The 15,205-nt window shown below is 34.2% G+C and overlaps 1 protein-coding gene across 1 annotated transcript in view; it reads left to right on the forward strand.

Moving 5' to 3' along the window:
• The window catches only part of LOC136035066 (uncharacterized), a 312,741-nt gene that overhangs the window by 169,456 nt on the left and 128,080 nt on the right, over window positions 1-15,205 (forward strand). The window contains exon 5 of the mRNA XM_065717017.1: window positions 6,579-6,664. Within this exon, the coding sequence (XP_065573089.1) occupies window positions 6,579-6,664 (86 nt within the window). The remainder of the gene's footprint in view (window positions 1-6,578; window positions 6,665-15,205) is intronic.

Genomic DNA, 15,205 nt, shown 5'->3' on the forward strand with positions numbered 1-15,205 from the left:
GTATTCAACGCAATGATAGCTTTATCATGTGCACATATTTTCTTAGAGTATTTCATCTACTCTTTTTTATATAATGCAAGTGTTTATCATTCCAATATAAAACAAATGATTAAAAACAGATAATAGACTAGGTAGTGTCCATGACTATCCGTAGAACAACTGAGTTCCAAAAATTCAGAGCCCCAGAATTCTGAGTCTTCAAAATTCTGAGTCCTAGAAATTCTGAGTTCAAAAATTAAAAGTTCGTAATTCTTTATTTTTTTTTGGGGGGGGTGGTCATTGGGGTAATTGGAAATGGGATGTGGAAGAACATGAGTTCCGTCTGAAAGAAATGTTGAAATAAACGCTAATCCTCATGAATATGATAATACAAGCAGTTACACTATGCCTATGTTATAGTTTTTGTCACCTAAAGTTCAATACTATGTCATAAATTGTATTAGTCTCAATTTGAAATAAAATGAAACGGTTTACTTTCCTTTGTCAATCTTGTTCAGACAGGTATTTAAAAATAAGATGCCAGCTGGATTACGCTAATGATTTACGTCTATTGTAGTATAGTCATCCAAGTAGGTCAATGGCCCAGTTGCCCAAATAATGGCGTAAGTTCAGAAGTATAGGCAAGCCTGAGTGCCCATATAAAGGTGTAAGTTCAGTAGTAAAGACAAGCCATAGTGCCCAAATAAGGATTTAAGTTCAGGAGCTATTATAGCAATACTACTGATTTATATACAATTGACTGAATAATGTGAAAAGTCATTATCTTTACGTTCCGCTGTTTCACATTTTGATTCTTCATAAAGTTCAAATTTAAGAATTCATCGAGAAATACAAAGAAAAAAGGAGCATTAGAAAGAATACAAATATAAGTATATACTCATAAACTAATTTTCCTTGGTTTGACGTTGTTTGTTCCTTACTCTCGCTTTTCTTTTGAATCTTAGGAGAAATTATCACTGCTTAAAGACCTTTATAAAGGCTGAAGAAATCTAAATAAATTCGCACCAGAGAATAAAAAGTGAGGCAAACATATATCAAAACAACTTGGACTTGTCGTAAGATTATAGAAACTCTGTTTGTCCACACTCAAAGGCTCGCCAATGTAATTGAGATGTCACCCACTTTCCACCGCCTAGTGCGCTTCTTAAAGTACCATACTTTTATGGCACACATGGCAGAGTCCTTGAAACAATTGACATACTTTTGCAACGATTAGCAAGTACCACCTGCTGTACGTGATTTCTAAATATCGACAGTCCCTCGGAGGAATTCTGGATATCTATATTTGGGCAAACTGTTCTATTTTGTTTTTCTCAAAAGGTTCCTTAAACATTCCTACTGGAATATTTTGTGCTGTTTCACTACCGGCTCGTTAACATGCACCATGGCATACACTAGGACGATTAGTTTCTATTGTTGGGGGAGGGGATGAGTCAGATTCAGAACCTGAAATTGTAGTTCTAGTTTACTTATTTAATTTCTTAGGATTATTGACTTGTCATCTTAGACTTTTTATTGCTCAAAATCACGATTTTAATTTTCCTTCTATGTTATATCGGCAAGTAATCCCTACTTGCTACTACTGCTACTACTACTACAACTAATCCCTAAATGTTTCAATACAAAATTCATGGAAAACAAGTGTCTCATAATTTTTGTTTGCACCTTCAAACATAAAAAACATGAAGAGTTTTTAAATAAATTTAAAATTTAATTTTTTAAATAACATGCAATTCAGGATAGATCAAACATTTTTTAGATAACATTTGTCGAGTATTTAAATCTCTAAGACGATTAAATAAAAAAATTAGTTTTTTTATCTGAAAGTAAGGAGCGACATTAAAACTTAAGACCTGGTCAATTAGTTTTGTTACTTTTGATTTGCCAAGTCCTTAGGAGTTATGTGCGGAAGGAGTTATGTGCTAACCCTCTGTTGGGTTAGCTATCAGATTTTTCTTGTTTTTCGCATTTGTTGTTTTCCAATGTGTAATTGAAGTAATTGCTGAAATTGATACTGACTTTTCATGTATTGACTTGCATTTTCACCCGAGAAACTTTGAAAATAGATTATAATTAGTTGAAAGTTCTTGAGACAGCCCTGTGTTTCCATTGCTATTCTGAAAATTTTTGGAACTTTTGGAAATAGCTTCATAATATCTGACAAGATTATAAGGTTCATGATTATAATCGTGAATACGTTTGAATTGGATCTCTTACCGCTAGGTTTAGGGAAGTTCAATGCTTATTCTTGTTTAAAATATTCAAACAGACACTGTTGCCATGATGCAAAATTTCTCAAACAGAAACTTTGTTTGCCGCTTCGTATTTTTGTTGAAGGTAAGTTAATAGATTATGTATGCTTTGATGTCTGGAAAATTTACCGCAAGTACTACTACCGCTCAAGTTTTGGTCGAAAACGTTTTTGTTCGCTGCACAAATTAATTTTGATGATTCCACTTAAAGTTCATTAAAGGTATTTTAAGTTTTGTTTTAAGATGAATGTAAGAAGGGAAAATTGATAAAAGAAGAGAATAAAGTGAATTTCAAATAAATTAAAATAATGTGAATGCTCAAAGCACATCAGGATATGAAACTCATCAATTATTTGTTGTTACCGTTTTTCCATTTCAAAACTTGGCCCTCCTACCCCTAGATTTGTTAAGTATTTTTTTTCAAAATTTTCATGAAAAATTCACTTTTTGGTATTTTTATTGAAAAAACAACAAAATCGTCCCTCCCTCCTATTGATTTTCAAGAATAAATTTTGTCTCTCCCCATATTTTCGCAAATTGAAACGCCAATGCCATTCTTTAGATTTTTCGCCAGCGCCATTCTTTAGATACAAAATGCTTTTCCAGAAAGCAGACGATTGGTCAACCAAACCCTGACCCTGGCTGATTCGGCTCAACCAAATCTCTTCTAGCTGACGGTGAATGATTTCTCTCTTGCATTCTAAAACGGTTACCTTCCCATTCCTGCATCGTCTTAAATTTTTCCTTCCTTTTTATGCTTTAAAATCAATCTATTTTTCTCTTGATCATTTGTATATTAATTATTGTTCGATTATTTATTTGATTGCGTTTCAGTCACATATTTCTCCTATTGTGAAGTTACAAAATAAAGCAATGAGAATCCTTAAGATGTTATTTTATTCCCCAGTTTCTCTTCCTGGTAAATCTCCAACTAAGAGTCTTTACAGTTATTTTAATATCATTCCGGTTAGACAAATTTTAGCTTTTCAATGTATACTTTTCCGTGTCCGTTATCTAAAGGATCTGCAACCAGATTGTTTTAAATCATTTTTTCCAGGCCCTCCCTCAGTCCGATCATATAATCCTCGTTGTCCTTTAAGTAAGCTTCCTGTGCCTTTCATTTTCTCTGAACGGCCTAGATTTCGCCTAAAGATGTTATTGCAAATCATTGGAACACATATGAATCTTTTTTTGATCCGAGTCTATCACTATTAACATTAAAAACTAAAATCAAAGCTCTGCTAATTAGTAAATATTAATTTGTGAGTAGCTCCCGGCCCTTCAGCTATCGGATAAATATTGACAATAACTTTAATAAATGTTTTTTCGGCATTTATTTTTTGGCGTGGGATAGAGTGGGAAGTGTGGTGACATCCGTTTCTTCTGGGTTTGTTTGTTTATACTGTTTGTATTGTCGCCCGGCTTTCGAGCCAGTCTACCTGCCGGGGGATGTTATGTGAATAGTTTTGAATATGTATAGCTAAAGATTAATAAAGAACAGAAGCATTGAAAAGCGTTCTAGAAAGAAAATGACACTTACCTGTGTGTGCAATCCAGGGGTCCAAAATCTCTTGATCCAACAAGATTGGGTCTTGCTTACTGACAGCTCTGGCCTGTCTTACGCCTTAGGTAAAATATTGATTAAAGCACCCCCTCGCTCTGTCTCCCAAAACTTTCAGGCCTAAATGAATCAAAATTTTCATTTACTAACACAATTTTTCATTATTTTTCTGACTTTTCTCACTTTACCCTTTACAAAATTGCGAATTATCTCGACCCAATAGATTGCTTCTAATTTTTAATTCGACATATTTACTATTTGCTTAAAATTTAATTTAAATTGCTTAATTACGGTCTATTTAATTGTATTTTCAAGGAATAGTGAGCAAGATATACAAAAAAAATTTGGATTTAATTTGCTTTTCTTACTGTCATCTGCGACCCCTGCTTCATGTTAATAAAAATAAATTTCAAAATTACAAAATATTTATAACCATTACATTATATATGTAAAATTTCGTGTTCCTAAAATTTTTGCACTCTGGGAAAGTCCCCCCCCCCCCTTTGTCCCCCCTTATAACCGCCTTTGTTCTTGTCAGCTTATTATTTCTATCATGTTTACTTCAGTGAAAATCTCAGACAGATGACTCTAAAGTCTTTCAGGGAGTCCTCGTTAATCTTTGATTCCACTTCCCTCCCAGCAAAATTCGATTTTAATGCGGCGTTTCATCTTCTTCAGTTCAAGAGTTTGTAAGAACCAGAACGGTTTTAATGCAAAATTCGGTTTTAATGCAACGTTTCATCTCCTTCAGTTCAAGAGTTTGTAAGAACCAGTACGGTTTTAATGCAAAATTCGGTTTTAATGCAACGTTTCATCTCCTTCAGTTCAAGAGTTGGTAAGAACCAGAACGGTGATTTCACTATTGTGCGGTTTCCTATAAATATTCGTAGTAATGATATGTGTGTTGTTCTGAAACTGCTCACCAGCCTGTGTGCCAGGATCTGAAACTTAGTGTGTGGGGGTTTAAAGATCCCAGAACGTTAGTATGAAAATAGAGTGGGCCTTCAGGGCCTGATTGGCTAAAAATTATGAAAGTTCATATAGCTGACTTACCAATAAAGTGAATACACCATTCGATGCATTTTTTTATGTTCTTTACAAATATAATAATCTGGTGGTCAGGTCTGATAATACTTCTAGTGGTCAGAAAATTATTCAGCCCACTTGGGACAACGGGTAATGTAGTGTATGACATCAAAAGAATCCAACCAGTCAGGTAAAATGTTCTAGTGTTAATTTCCAGTGAATCTTGGAGCAAAAAACTGAACTATACTGTACATTGGCAAAAATAACTACTTCAAGTCTCCTCCTACATTAAGACCAAGACAGGGGCACCCACTCAAAAAATCTGGGAGGGGCAAGGATTTTTCTTTTAATTCAGATGCAAGAAAGAATAGTCTCAAAAATCTAGGAGGTGTTTTTTTAGATTTACCACAGAAACACTTCAAGCAAAAACTTCACCAAATCAAAAGAGCTAAAGGGTAAATTTTTAGCCCAGAAGTATTGGACAGTAATCTCTATTCTTTCTTGGTTTATATCGAAGTACACAAATATAAGATAAGCATTGCATCACAGAAATAATTAACAAGAAAATAATTCACCGAAATAAACAAAGAAGTCGAAACACACTATTTAACACAGAAGTACAGAACAGTAATATTCATTTTTGCTTTGTTAATATCAAATTTTACACATATCAAATAAGTTTTACTGAAACTCTTCGCAAGGAAATACTGCACAAAAATAAGATAAAGGACAAAGGAGCTCAAGCACACTTTTTAACACGGAAGCACAAGAGAGTATTTTCTAGTTTTTTTTTGTGATAAGAAACTGCATATAAAAAACGGTTTTACTTCACAGATATACATCATAAGAAAACACTTTACAAAAACACAACAAAGGAGTTACAGTAGTCTTTTTAATTCAGAAAATAAGCACAATAATATCTATTTTTCATTGTTTGTACAAACCGTTTATTGTCTTTTATTGTGCTTCGAGATCAAGATATTATATTGTTTTATTGTGTATGAATTATTTCTGTATTTTTTTTTTCGGTACACGGTTTCACCCTTCTGCTTATTTTACACTAACTTGTTGTTTTTTGTTTGTTTTTGTTATTTGTTTTTATGATTTTTTCCTCTTCTATATTTTGCTCTTTTTTGTTTGTAGCACACCCTCCCAAGCGATGTTTTCGGTGTGCTACTGATTGATTTTGTCTCTGTTATTTTCTATAATAAATTGCTATTACTACTATCACTACCAAATTACATACATATCAAATAAGTATAATTCACAGCAAATGCCTAAGAAATATCTTATCGGGCTCATATATAAGAAGTATGGCAGGTACTACTGAGAAAATGAAAACCATTCTATCATTTTGTTATTGTGGTCGTTTGTTCCTATGCTGTATGGAAATTGCATCTTATTAAAAATTTTATAGTTTTTATTCGCCCGGAAAGGTTTTTCTTTATTATTCATTTTCTTTGTTTTAGCTTGCTTAGCATTGTTTTTTTATTGTGCTGGTTAAATTGGCTTTGGAAATCTTTTTTCGGATACATCTTGGTCTGCTAAATACGTACAAAAAATTTCCTTAGCTTTACCAGTATTCCAGCAAGCTAAAGGATGAAAATAATTTAACGCGAATCACAATTCTTTCTTACACTTTCGTCAATTGGTAAAAATTTACTGGAAAATCTTTTTCATTTTCTTGAAAGAAGGAGCAACTGTTATGTTTTATTTTAATTAATACTTATTTTTTTTAGATTTAATAACACTGGTGATGAAGGTGATGATGAATATATATCAAAATATACAGCCAGTGGGCTTTGGATTTTATGCTACCTTAACCGTAAGTAAGAATATGTTTTGAAAATTTTCAAATATATCAATCTATCAAACAGTTCATGGTAAACTGTAAGTGAGGAGTGAATCAGCCAAATAGTAACCAGAACTCTAAAATCTGAATTTTGAATTTTTACACTAGTGACATCAAAAGAATTGACTTCTTATGCTGATTCCAAATATATAAGATTGATTGAGTTTAATGTTACCCATCATAAACTACAAGCTTGAAAGTATTTTCCTATTTTTCAAAAAAAGGAAACACCTCCCAAACGTCAAGGAATTTTATTAAAGTGTCAGAAAACCCTACTGCAGAGGTTTCAAGCTCCCATCTACAAAAATGTAGAATTTTTATTTTGTGCCAGAAGAAATATCATGGATGCCTGTTTATTTATTTTTTCTCTTATATTTACTGGTTTATTTTTTGATTCGACTTTTTTGCTCTTTCCAGGGTGATCGCACCGAAGCAATGATCCCAGAAAATCAGAAGAGAGCTTATTTAAACGAAAATTAAAATATATAGTGCTTTTTTAAGAGACGAAAAAATTGGACGCCCTTTCCTCTCCCACACTCTTTTCTCCTTAAGTTGTCCAATAAGGTTTTGATATAAATAATTTGTTCAGCAGAGTTGAAAGGTACAACAGCTTTACCTTTGGCCTTGACATGACCCCCCCCACAGCCCCCAAGGAAGGGCTGTTAGTTACAAAATTTGCCCATTGGTTACGAATAGGATCTATCGTTGAGAAGCATAAACACATTTTTCAGGGGAGAGATTTTCAAGTGATGAATTTCCTACAGGAAGAGTTTTCCATTGGAAGGGAAATTCTTGGAAGTAAATATTCCACGTAAAATTTTATACGGAGGGAATTCAAAGGAACTTGTATACGAAAGTCGTTTTATTTGTCTTACTGTATTGTTTGCGATTCTGTTTTACATTTTGAAACGTTCTGGGGTAATTGCCGGGGGAGGGGGGAATCTTCAGTGGAGCTGTAAGTCTATAGGGGGTTTTGACGGTGGTATTTTCAACGGGAAAATTCTCTGTGGAAGAATTATATTCAGGATAAATTCTCCGAGGGTAAATTTTCCGTGGTAGAAATTTTCTAATTGGTGGGTTTCCGGGAAAAATTTTACAGATAGGGTATTCCACAATGAGCTGAAAAGCTCTCCGAAATTAGATAAAAAAAACAAGTCTCTTACCAAATGAAAATATACTAAGGATAATTTTTCGGGCGGAATCGTCTATACGAAATTATCTCGGGGAGCTTCGCAGAAAGGATGAAACTGTCTGGTGGGAATTTCCCGGGCGAAAGGACTTCAAACAAGAAAATTTTCAATGGAAGAGTTTTCGTGGGGTTATTGCTATTGAGGGGGAGGTGGCTCTAATGGGATTATTTGAAAAGCGATGAGAAATTGAATAAAAATCTATTTTTTAACTTAAAGTAAGAAGCCACGTTAAAACTTCAAACGAACAGAAATTATTTTTTAAATCGTGGGGGGGGGGATAATCCCTCGTTAATACCCTGATGGTTATGCTAAAATTTGACCTTTTCGTCCAATTCCTTAAGATCGACTCCTAAAATACAGGAGCCGTTTAAATCTGAGTTCTGAGTACTTTCTGAGTTCTGAGTTCTTTATTTAACAATAAAATTCATAAACAAAACATTACTTCAAGACAATCTACCCCATAAGGCTCCATGGCCGAGAAAGAAGAGGGGACTCTCTGATTCTCTGAAATAGAATCATATTATTTTTTTAAAGTGTTAAAAAAAATAGAACAACGTGAGGAACAGGGTATTGAGGAAGGGTTAGCCCCTCATAATTATACAGAATAGTTTCTGTTTGCTGAAGTTTTAATATTGCTCCTTGTTTTCAGTAGGATTTTGTTGTATTTAATCGATATAAAATTAAGTGTCTGTCTATTTACTTATCTTTCTCTCCTTCCTAAGGTTTACATTTAAACTATTGAAGCTAGAAACTTGAAATTTGCCGAGTGATTTTAGAACCATGAGAACGCAAATTAGCCTATACAAATTTCTCCAAAATTAAACGAACTAGAAATGTAACATCATTATAACAAGCGCACGAAGGACGAAGGGCTGAGCTGCTCAAAGAACGGAGAGATTCAATGTCAAGGACAGACCCAACCAAAATAAAAGGGGTGTCCAAAAGCCATTAAAGCTTCTTTTTCTTTTTCTTTTTTATTGGAGGACCGAAGGCTTGAGCGAATTGATAGCGACAGGGTATACTTACGAAATCTGAAGGTCAAAGCAATCGGAGGGAGGGGACAGAAAGTAAATGTTTCTAAATTGAATGAAGTGGGTTTATTGTTCTGGGTATTTGTGTGTTCATCCTTCCAGTTAATTTACAGTTAAACTATTCGTGTTAGAAAAGTGAAATATTTTTTAAAAATAATTTTGGAACAGTGAAAACAAAAATAGACTACGAAATCCTGAAAAATATCTACTAAAAAACAAAAAAGCGAATAAGGGACATCATCATATGAAGCATAGGAGAACCGAGCGGCCAACATTTGTCAGTTAATCAAACAGAGGGAGGCAGTATCGAGTTTTACTTTCGAAGGCCAAGGGCCCGAGCCCATTATTTATAATGATATGAGACCCAACCAAAAAAAAGGGTGACCAAAATCCATTAAGGCTTCTTTTTCTTTTCTTTTTTTTACCAGTTATCAAACAGTTCGTGGTAACGAACTGTAGTAAGGAGCGACCCGGCTCAATAGTAAACAAAACTCTAAAAAATTGAATTTTGATATCAATAGCTACATCAAAAGAATTGCAGTTTGATGCTGATTTTAAATATATAAGTTTCATGAAGTTTAGTTTTACCCGTCAAAAGTTACGAGACTGAGAAAATTTGCCTTATTTAAGAAAATAGGGGGAAACACCCCTTAAAAGTCGTAGAATCTTTACAAAAATGACACCATCAGATTTAGCGTATCAGAGAACCCTAATGTAGAAGTTTCAAGCTCCTATCTACAAAAATGTGGAATTTTGTATTTTTTGCCAGAAGACAAATCACGGGTGCGTGTTTATTTGTTTGTTTGTTTGTTTTTTTTTCCCCAGGGGTCATCGTATCGACCAAGTGGTCCTAGAATGTCGCAAGAGGGCTAATTATAACGGAAATGAAAATTTCTAGTGCCCTTTTTAAGTGACCAAAAAAATTGGAGGGCATCTAGGCCCCCTCCCACGCTCATTTTTTCCCAAAGTCAACGGATCAAAATTTTGAGATAGTCATTTTGTTCAGCATAGTCAAAAACCATAACAACTATGTCTTTGGGGATGACTTACTCCCCCACAATCCCCGGTGGAGGGGCTGCAAGTTACAAACTTTGACCAGTGTTTACATATAGTAATAGTTATTGGGAAGTGTACAGACGTTTTCAGGGGGATTTTATTTTGTTTGGGAGTGGGGCTGAGGGGAGGGGGCTATGTTGGAGGATATTTCCTTGGAGGAATTTATCATGGGGAAAGAAAAATTCAATGAAAAGGGCGCAGGATTTTCTAGCATTACTATAAGAAAACAATGAAAAATAAAACATGAAAACGTTTTTCAAATGAAAGGATGGAGTCGCATTGAAACTTAAAACGAACAGAGATTATTACGCATATGAGGGGTTCTAAAAATACCTTAGCATAAAGAGCGAGGTATTTAGGAGGAGATATATACCTTGCTCTTTATGCTAAAGTATTTTTAGTAATTTCAACTATTTATCCTACGGCCTTTCTGATTCAGGGGTCATTCTTAAAGAATTGGGACAAAGCTTACGATTTAGTGTAAAGAGCGAGGTATTAACGAGGATACAAACCCCCTCGTATACATAATAAAAATATAAGATTATGAAAGTTTGTTACATAAGTTAATTCTTAAGTTACGTATATTTTTTACTAATAAAAACGTTCGTTAAAAATTAAAAGTTCTAGTTGCCTTTTTAAGTAACCGAAAAATTGGAGGGCAACTAGGCTTCCTTCTCCACTCCTTATTTCTCAAAATCGTCTGATCAAAACTAAGAGAAAGCCATTTAGCCAAAAAAAGAATTAATATGCAAATTTCATTTTAATAATTTATGTGCGGAGAGCCAAAACCAAACACGCATTAATTCAAAAATGTTCAGAAATTAAATAAAAAAAAACTATTTTTTTTAGCTGAAAGTAAGGAGTGACATTAAAACTTAAAACGAACAGAAATTACTCCGTATATGAAATGGGTTGTCCCCTCCGCAATCCCTCGCCCTTTACGCTAAAGTTTGACTCTTTGCCACAATTCTACTTTTTAAAACAATTAAAAGCTTTAGCGTAAAGAGCGAGGGATTGCGGAGGGGACAACCCATTTCAAATACGGAGTAATTTTTGTTCGTTTTAAGTTTTAATGTCGCTCCTTACTTTCGGCTAAAAAAATTAGTTTTTTTTATTTAATTACACATAAGTGATATAAGTTCCTCTGTAGTTAAACTATTTTGTCACACTAAAAGTAAAGGCATATCTAAATTTATCGGATTTGAAGCTCCAATTTTTCAAACAGTTTATGGTAACGAAATGTAGTAAGGAGCAACCCTGCTCAATAGTAACCAAAACTCTAAAAAACAGAATTTTGATACCAGTCGTTACATCAAAAGAATTGCATTTTTATGCTGATATTAAATATTTAAGTTTCATCAAGTTTAGTAATACCCATCAAAAGTTGTAAGCCTGAGAAATATTTCTCTATTTTAGAAAATAGCAGAAAACACCCTCTAAAAGTCATCTAATCTTCGAAAATCATACCATCAGATTCAGCGTATCAGAGAGCCCTATTGTGGGGGTTTCAAGTTCCTATCTAGAAAAATTTTAAATTTTGTATTTTTTATCAGGAGAAAGATCACGGATGCGTGTTTAATTGTCTGTTTTTTTTTTTTGTTTTTTTGTTTTGTTTTTTTTTTGTCCCCAGGGATGGTCGCATCGACACAGTAGTCCTAGATTGTTGCAAGAGGGCTGATTCTAACGGAATTTAAAAGTTCTAGTGCCATTCTCAAGTGACCAAAAAATGGGAGGGCACCTAGACCCCTCCCACGCACATTTTGCCCCGAAGTCATCGGATGAAAATTCTGGATAGCCATTCTGTTCAACTTAGTCGAAAACCTAATAACTATGTCTTTTGTGACGATTTCATCCCCCGAAGTCCCCAGGGGAGGGACTGAAAGTTACAAACTTTGACCATTGTTTACACACAGTAATGGTCATTATGAAGTGTAAAGACGTTTTGAGGGGAATTTTTTGCGTTGGTATGGGGATAGGTCGGGGGAGAGTTTTAAGTGGAAGGATCTTTCCATGGAGGAATTTATCTTGAGGGAAGAGAATCTCTACGAAGGGGGTGCAAGATTTTCTCGCATTAAAAAAAAAAAAAAAAACAACTCCTTTCTTTTTTAAATAGTCACTGCAACAATACTTACTGCACCTGTGAGACATCATGTTCAGTAAAAGATTTCACAAGCCCCTGGTGCGCGGTTAGAGTCATAGATGTGTCTTCAAGTTTCTCCCCAGATTCAGAGATCAGGTAGCGAGAGAGCTGTACTTGAATACAAAATAATTAGAGTCTACCGTAATCTGCCAGTGGCGTTAATTCAGAAGTAATTAAGGTGGGGGGGGAGTTGGATATGTGTTTTTAAAAAGTAGAGAATGCGTCATTTTTCGAGTTCTTCCATGGAAATACTAAAAAAAGCATTTCCCCCTGGAATTACCTTAAGAAAGGTATTTGTCAAAATATAGATAAGGGGGGTGACAAATTCCTCTGCCCTTGCATAAATTGACGTCAAAGTAGACTGTGAATTAGTAAAGTACTTGTGTTTCGTGTTCTCTTCAGCATTTTTTTTTTCGGATAATCCATGCCATAGAGTAGTTGTTCCCGGTCAGACTATGAGACTACAAAAGCTAAGGTACCTGGGAAGGGTGGTTCTTTTGAGTCATTCTAAACACTCTTTGATCGATAAATAGACTGATAGATGAATAGATAAATATATATTTTCACACGAAAACATTATTGCTTTCGTGTGGCCATGATGACATACACAAAACAAGAAAAAAAATACAACAACAAAACGTAAGCCGAAAAATACTAAAATTGATTATTTAATAAACTCTCCCAACTCCCATGGTAAAGTTAAAAGAGTTATAACTGTGGAGTTTCAAGGTGAAGTAGGAGCAAGTTCTCAGGTAGCTCAGGAATACACACTTGACACAGACGCTCAGTTTTGGAACTCTATGAGGAGCTAAAGGAGCGCCAATTGGGGAAGGGTTTTAGAACGAATTGTTTGATTCTTGACTCCCAACCTTGTTCCTGCATTTGTTGAACCATCCGATAATTAGCATAGTTTTCCAATTACAAAATTTAGAGGGTCCAACATTTGCCTTCAAAATCTAGAGCGAGGGGGGGGGGAATAGGTCAATTTTTGTTTTTCTTTATTTTTCGACAAAAATGTGGAAACAACGTTTTTAAATAAAAATACCCTCTTCCCCCTAATAAATACATTTTTCAAGTTCTAGAGTGGGCGAAAAAATAAGGGGGTACATGCAATGCCCCTCCCCCTATCCTCCAAAATTGACACCACTGATGAAGCATTGCTGGTTTTACTCTCTTTGGGCGATAAAAAGGTAAAAAGGCTTTTCAAAAGTACGTCTCTTGAGCCAAATTAAATAAAACAATTTTTTTAACTGAAAGTAAGGAGCGAAATTAAAACGAACAGAAATTATTCTGTATATGAAAGATACTGTCACCTCCTTAACGCCCTGCTCTTTACGCTAAATTTTGATTCTTTGTCTCAACTCTACTTTTTAAAACAATACAAAATTTGGCGTAAAAAGTGGGGCATAGAGGCAGGGACAGTCGTTTTCATATACGAATAATTTCTGTTCGTTTTAAGTTTTAATTTCGCTCATTACTTTTAGTTTTAAAAAACTTATTTTTTATTTAATTTCTAAATGTTTTTGAATTAATGCAAGTTTTAAATTTGGCTCACCGTATATGAATAATTAAAAGAAAATTCTACATTAATTTTTTTTAACTAATAATAACCTTAAAATAACCTAAGTTTAATTTTTGTTTCACTTGTTTAAGAATGACTCATGAGTCATAAGGGCTAATCTGTTAAATGGCCTGTTTTAAAAGTAAAAAAGGAAACATTAGCGTAAGAGCGAGCTACTGAGGAGGAGCACCCATCTCATTAATGTAATATCATCTGTTCGTTTTATGTTTTAACGTTGCTTCTTACCTTCAGCTGAAAAAAACTTTTTGTTTTTTAATTGTTGATCGTTTTTTTAAATAATGTTGGGAAATCCAGCGCACCCTTCACGGAAATTATCTTACCTCATGGAAATATCCTCACGCATAATGCAATCCCCCTGCCCCCCAGAACCCCCTGAAAACGTTTGTGTACTTACCAATAACAAATACTGTATGTAAACTTTTGGCGAAGTTCATAACTGCAGCCCTTCCCCTGAGGACTCTGGAGGATTAAGTCGTCCTCAAAGACATAGTTATTAGATATTTTGACTATGCTGAACAAAACGGCTATCTCAGAACTGCCCTCCAATTATTTTGGTCACTTAAAAGGGCACTAGAACCTGTAATTTCCGCTTGAATGAACCCTCTTATGAAATTTTAGTACCACTGGTTCAATATGATCATCCCTGAAAAAAAAAAAAAAACACATCCGTGATTTCTTTTCTGGCAAAAAATACAAACTTCTATATTTGTGCAGACAGGAGTTTGAAGCCACTACTGTAAGGTTTCCTGATACGCTGAATCTGATCGTGCGATTTTCATTAAGATTTTATGACTTTTAGGGGCTGTTAACCCTTTTCTCGAAAGTAAAGCAAATTTTCTCACACTCGCAGCTTTAGATGGGTATGACTAATTTTGATAACATTTATATATTTAAAATCAACATAACAATCCAATTCTTTTGATGTATCTGTTGGTATAAAAATTTAGTTTTTTAGAGTTTTGGTTACAATTGAGCCGGGTCGCGCCTTACTTATAGTTCGTTACCACTGACTGTTTGAAATAGTGGTAGTGGCATATTCTCATTTTATCACAAATTATAATTTTGGTGGTTCCGTTTGTATAAAAAATTTCAATTTTGGGGGCAGGAGGCTGGTCTCAATAACAAGTCCAAAAACTAATTTAATTTGGTTGATATCTAATTTGTTTCGACTGTCAATGCTTAATATTAATTCAATTGTGTTTTTAGCACTATGCTTAAATTATCTTTGTATATTATTTTAATAATGGTTATTATACTTAATTTAATTAACTATTTTAACTATGTATCAAGTGTGTTTTAATAAATTAATTATGGTTGAATAGGCATAAACGTCCTGCAAATCGGTATTGTTCAATTATATTGATCCTAGTAACTTATTTTGTGTGGCTAAAGAACCGTTTTGATGAAGAGGGCATATTATACTAACAAATATTATAGTGTTTATGTTTAGTGTGTTTTTTAGTGTACTTCAAAGGCTAGCAGTTTGTGTTCAAGTTTAACATCACTTTTGTCTAT

Source organism: Artemia franciscana, chromosome 1, assembly GCF_032884065.1.
Source record: "Artemia franciscana chromosome 1, ASM3288406v1, whole genome shotgun sequence".
Classification (NCBI taxonomy): Eukaryota; Metazoa; Arthropoda; class Branchiopoda; order Anostraca; family Artemiidae; genus Artemia; species Artemia franciscana.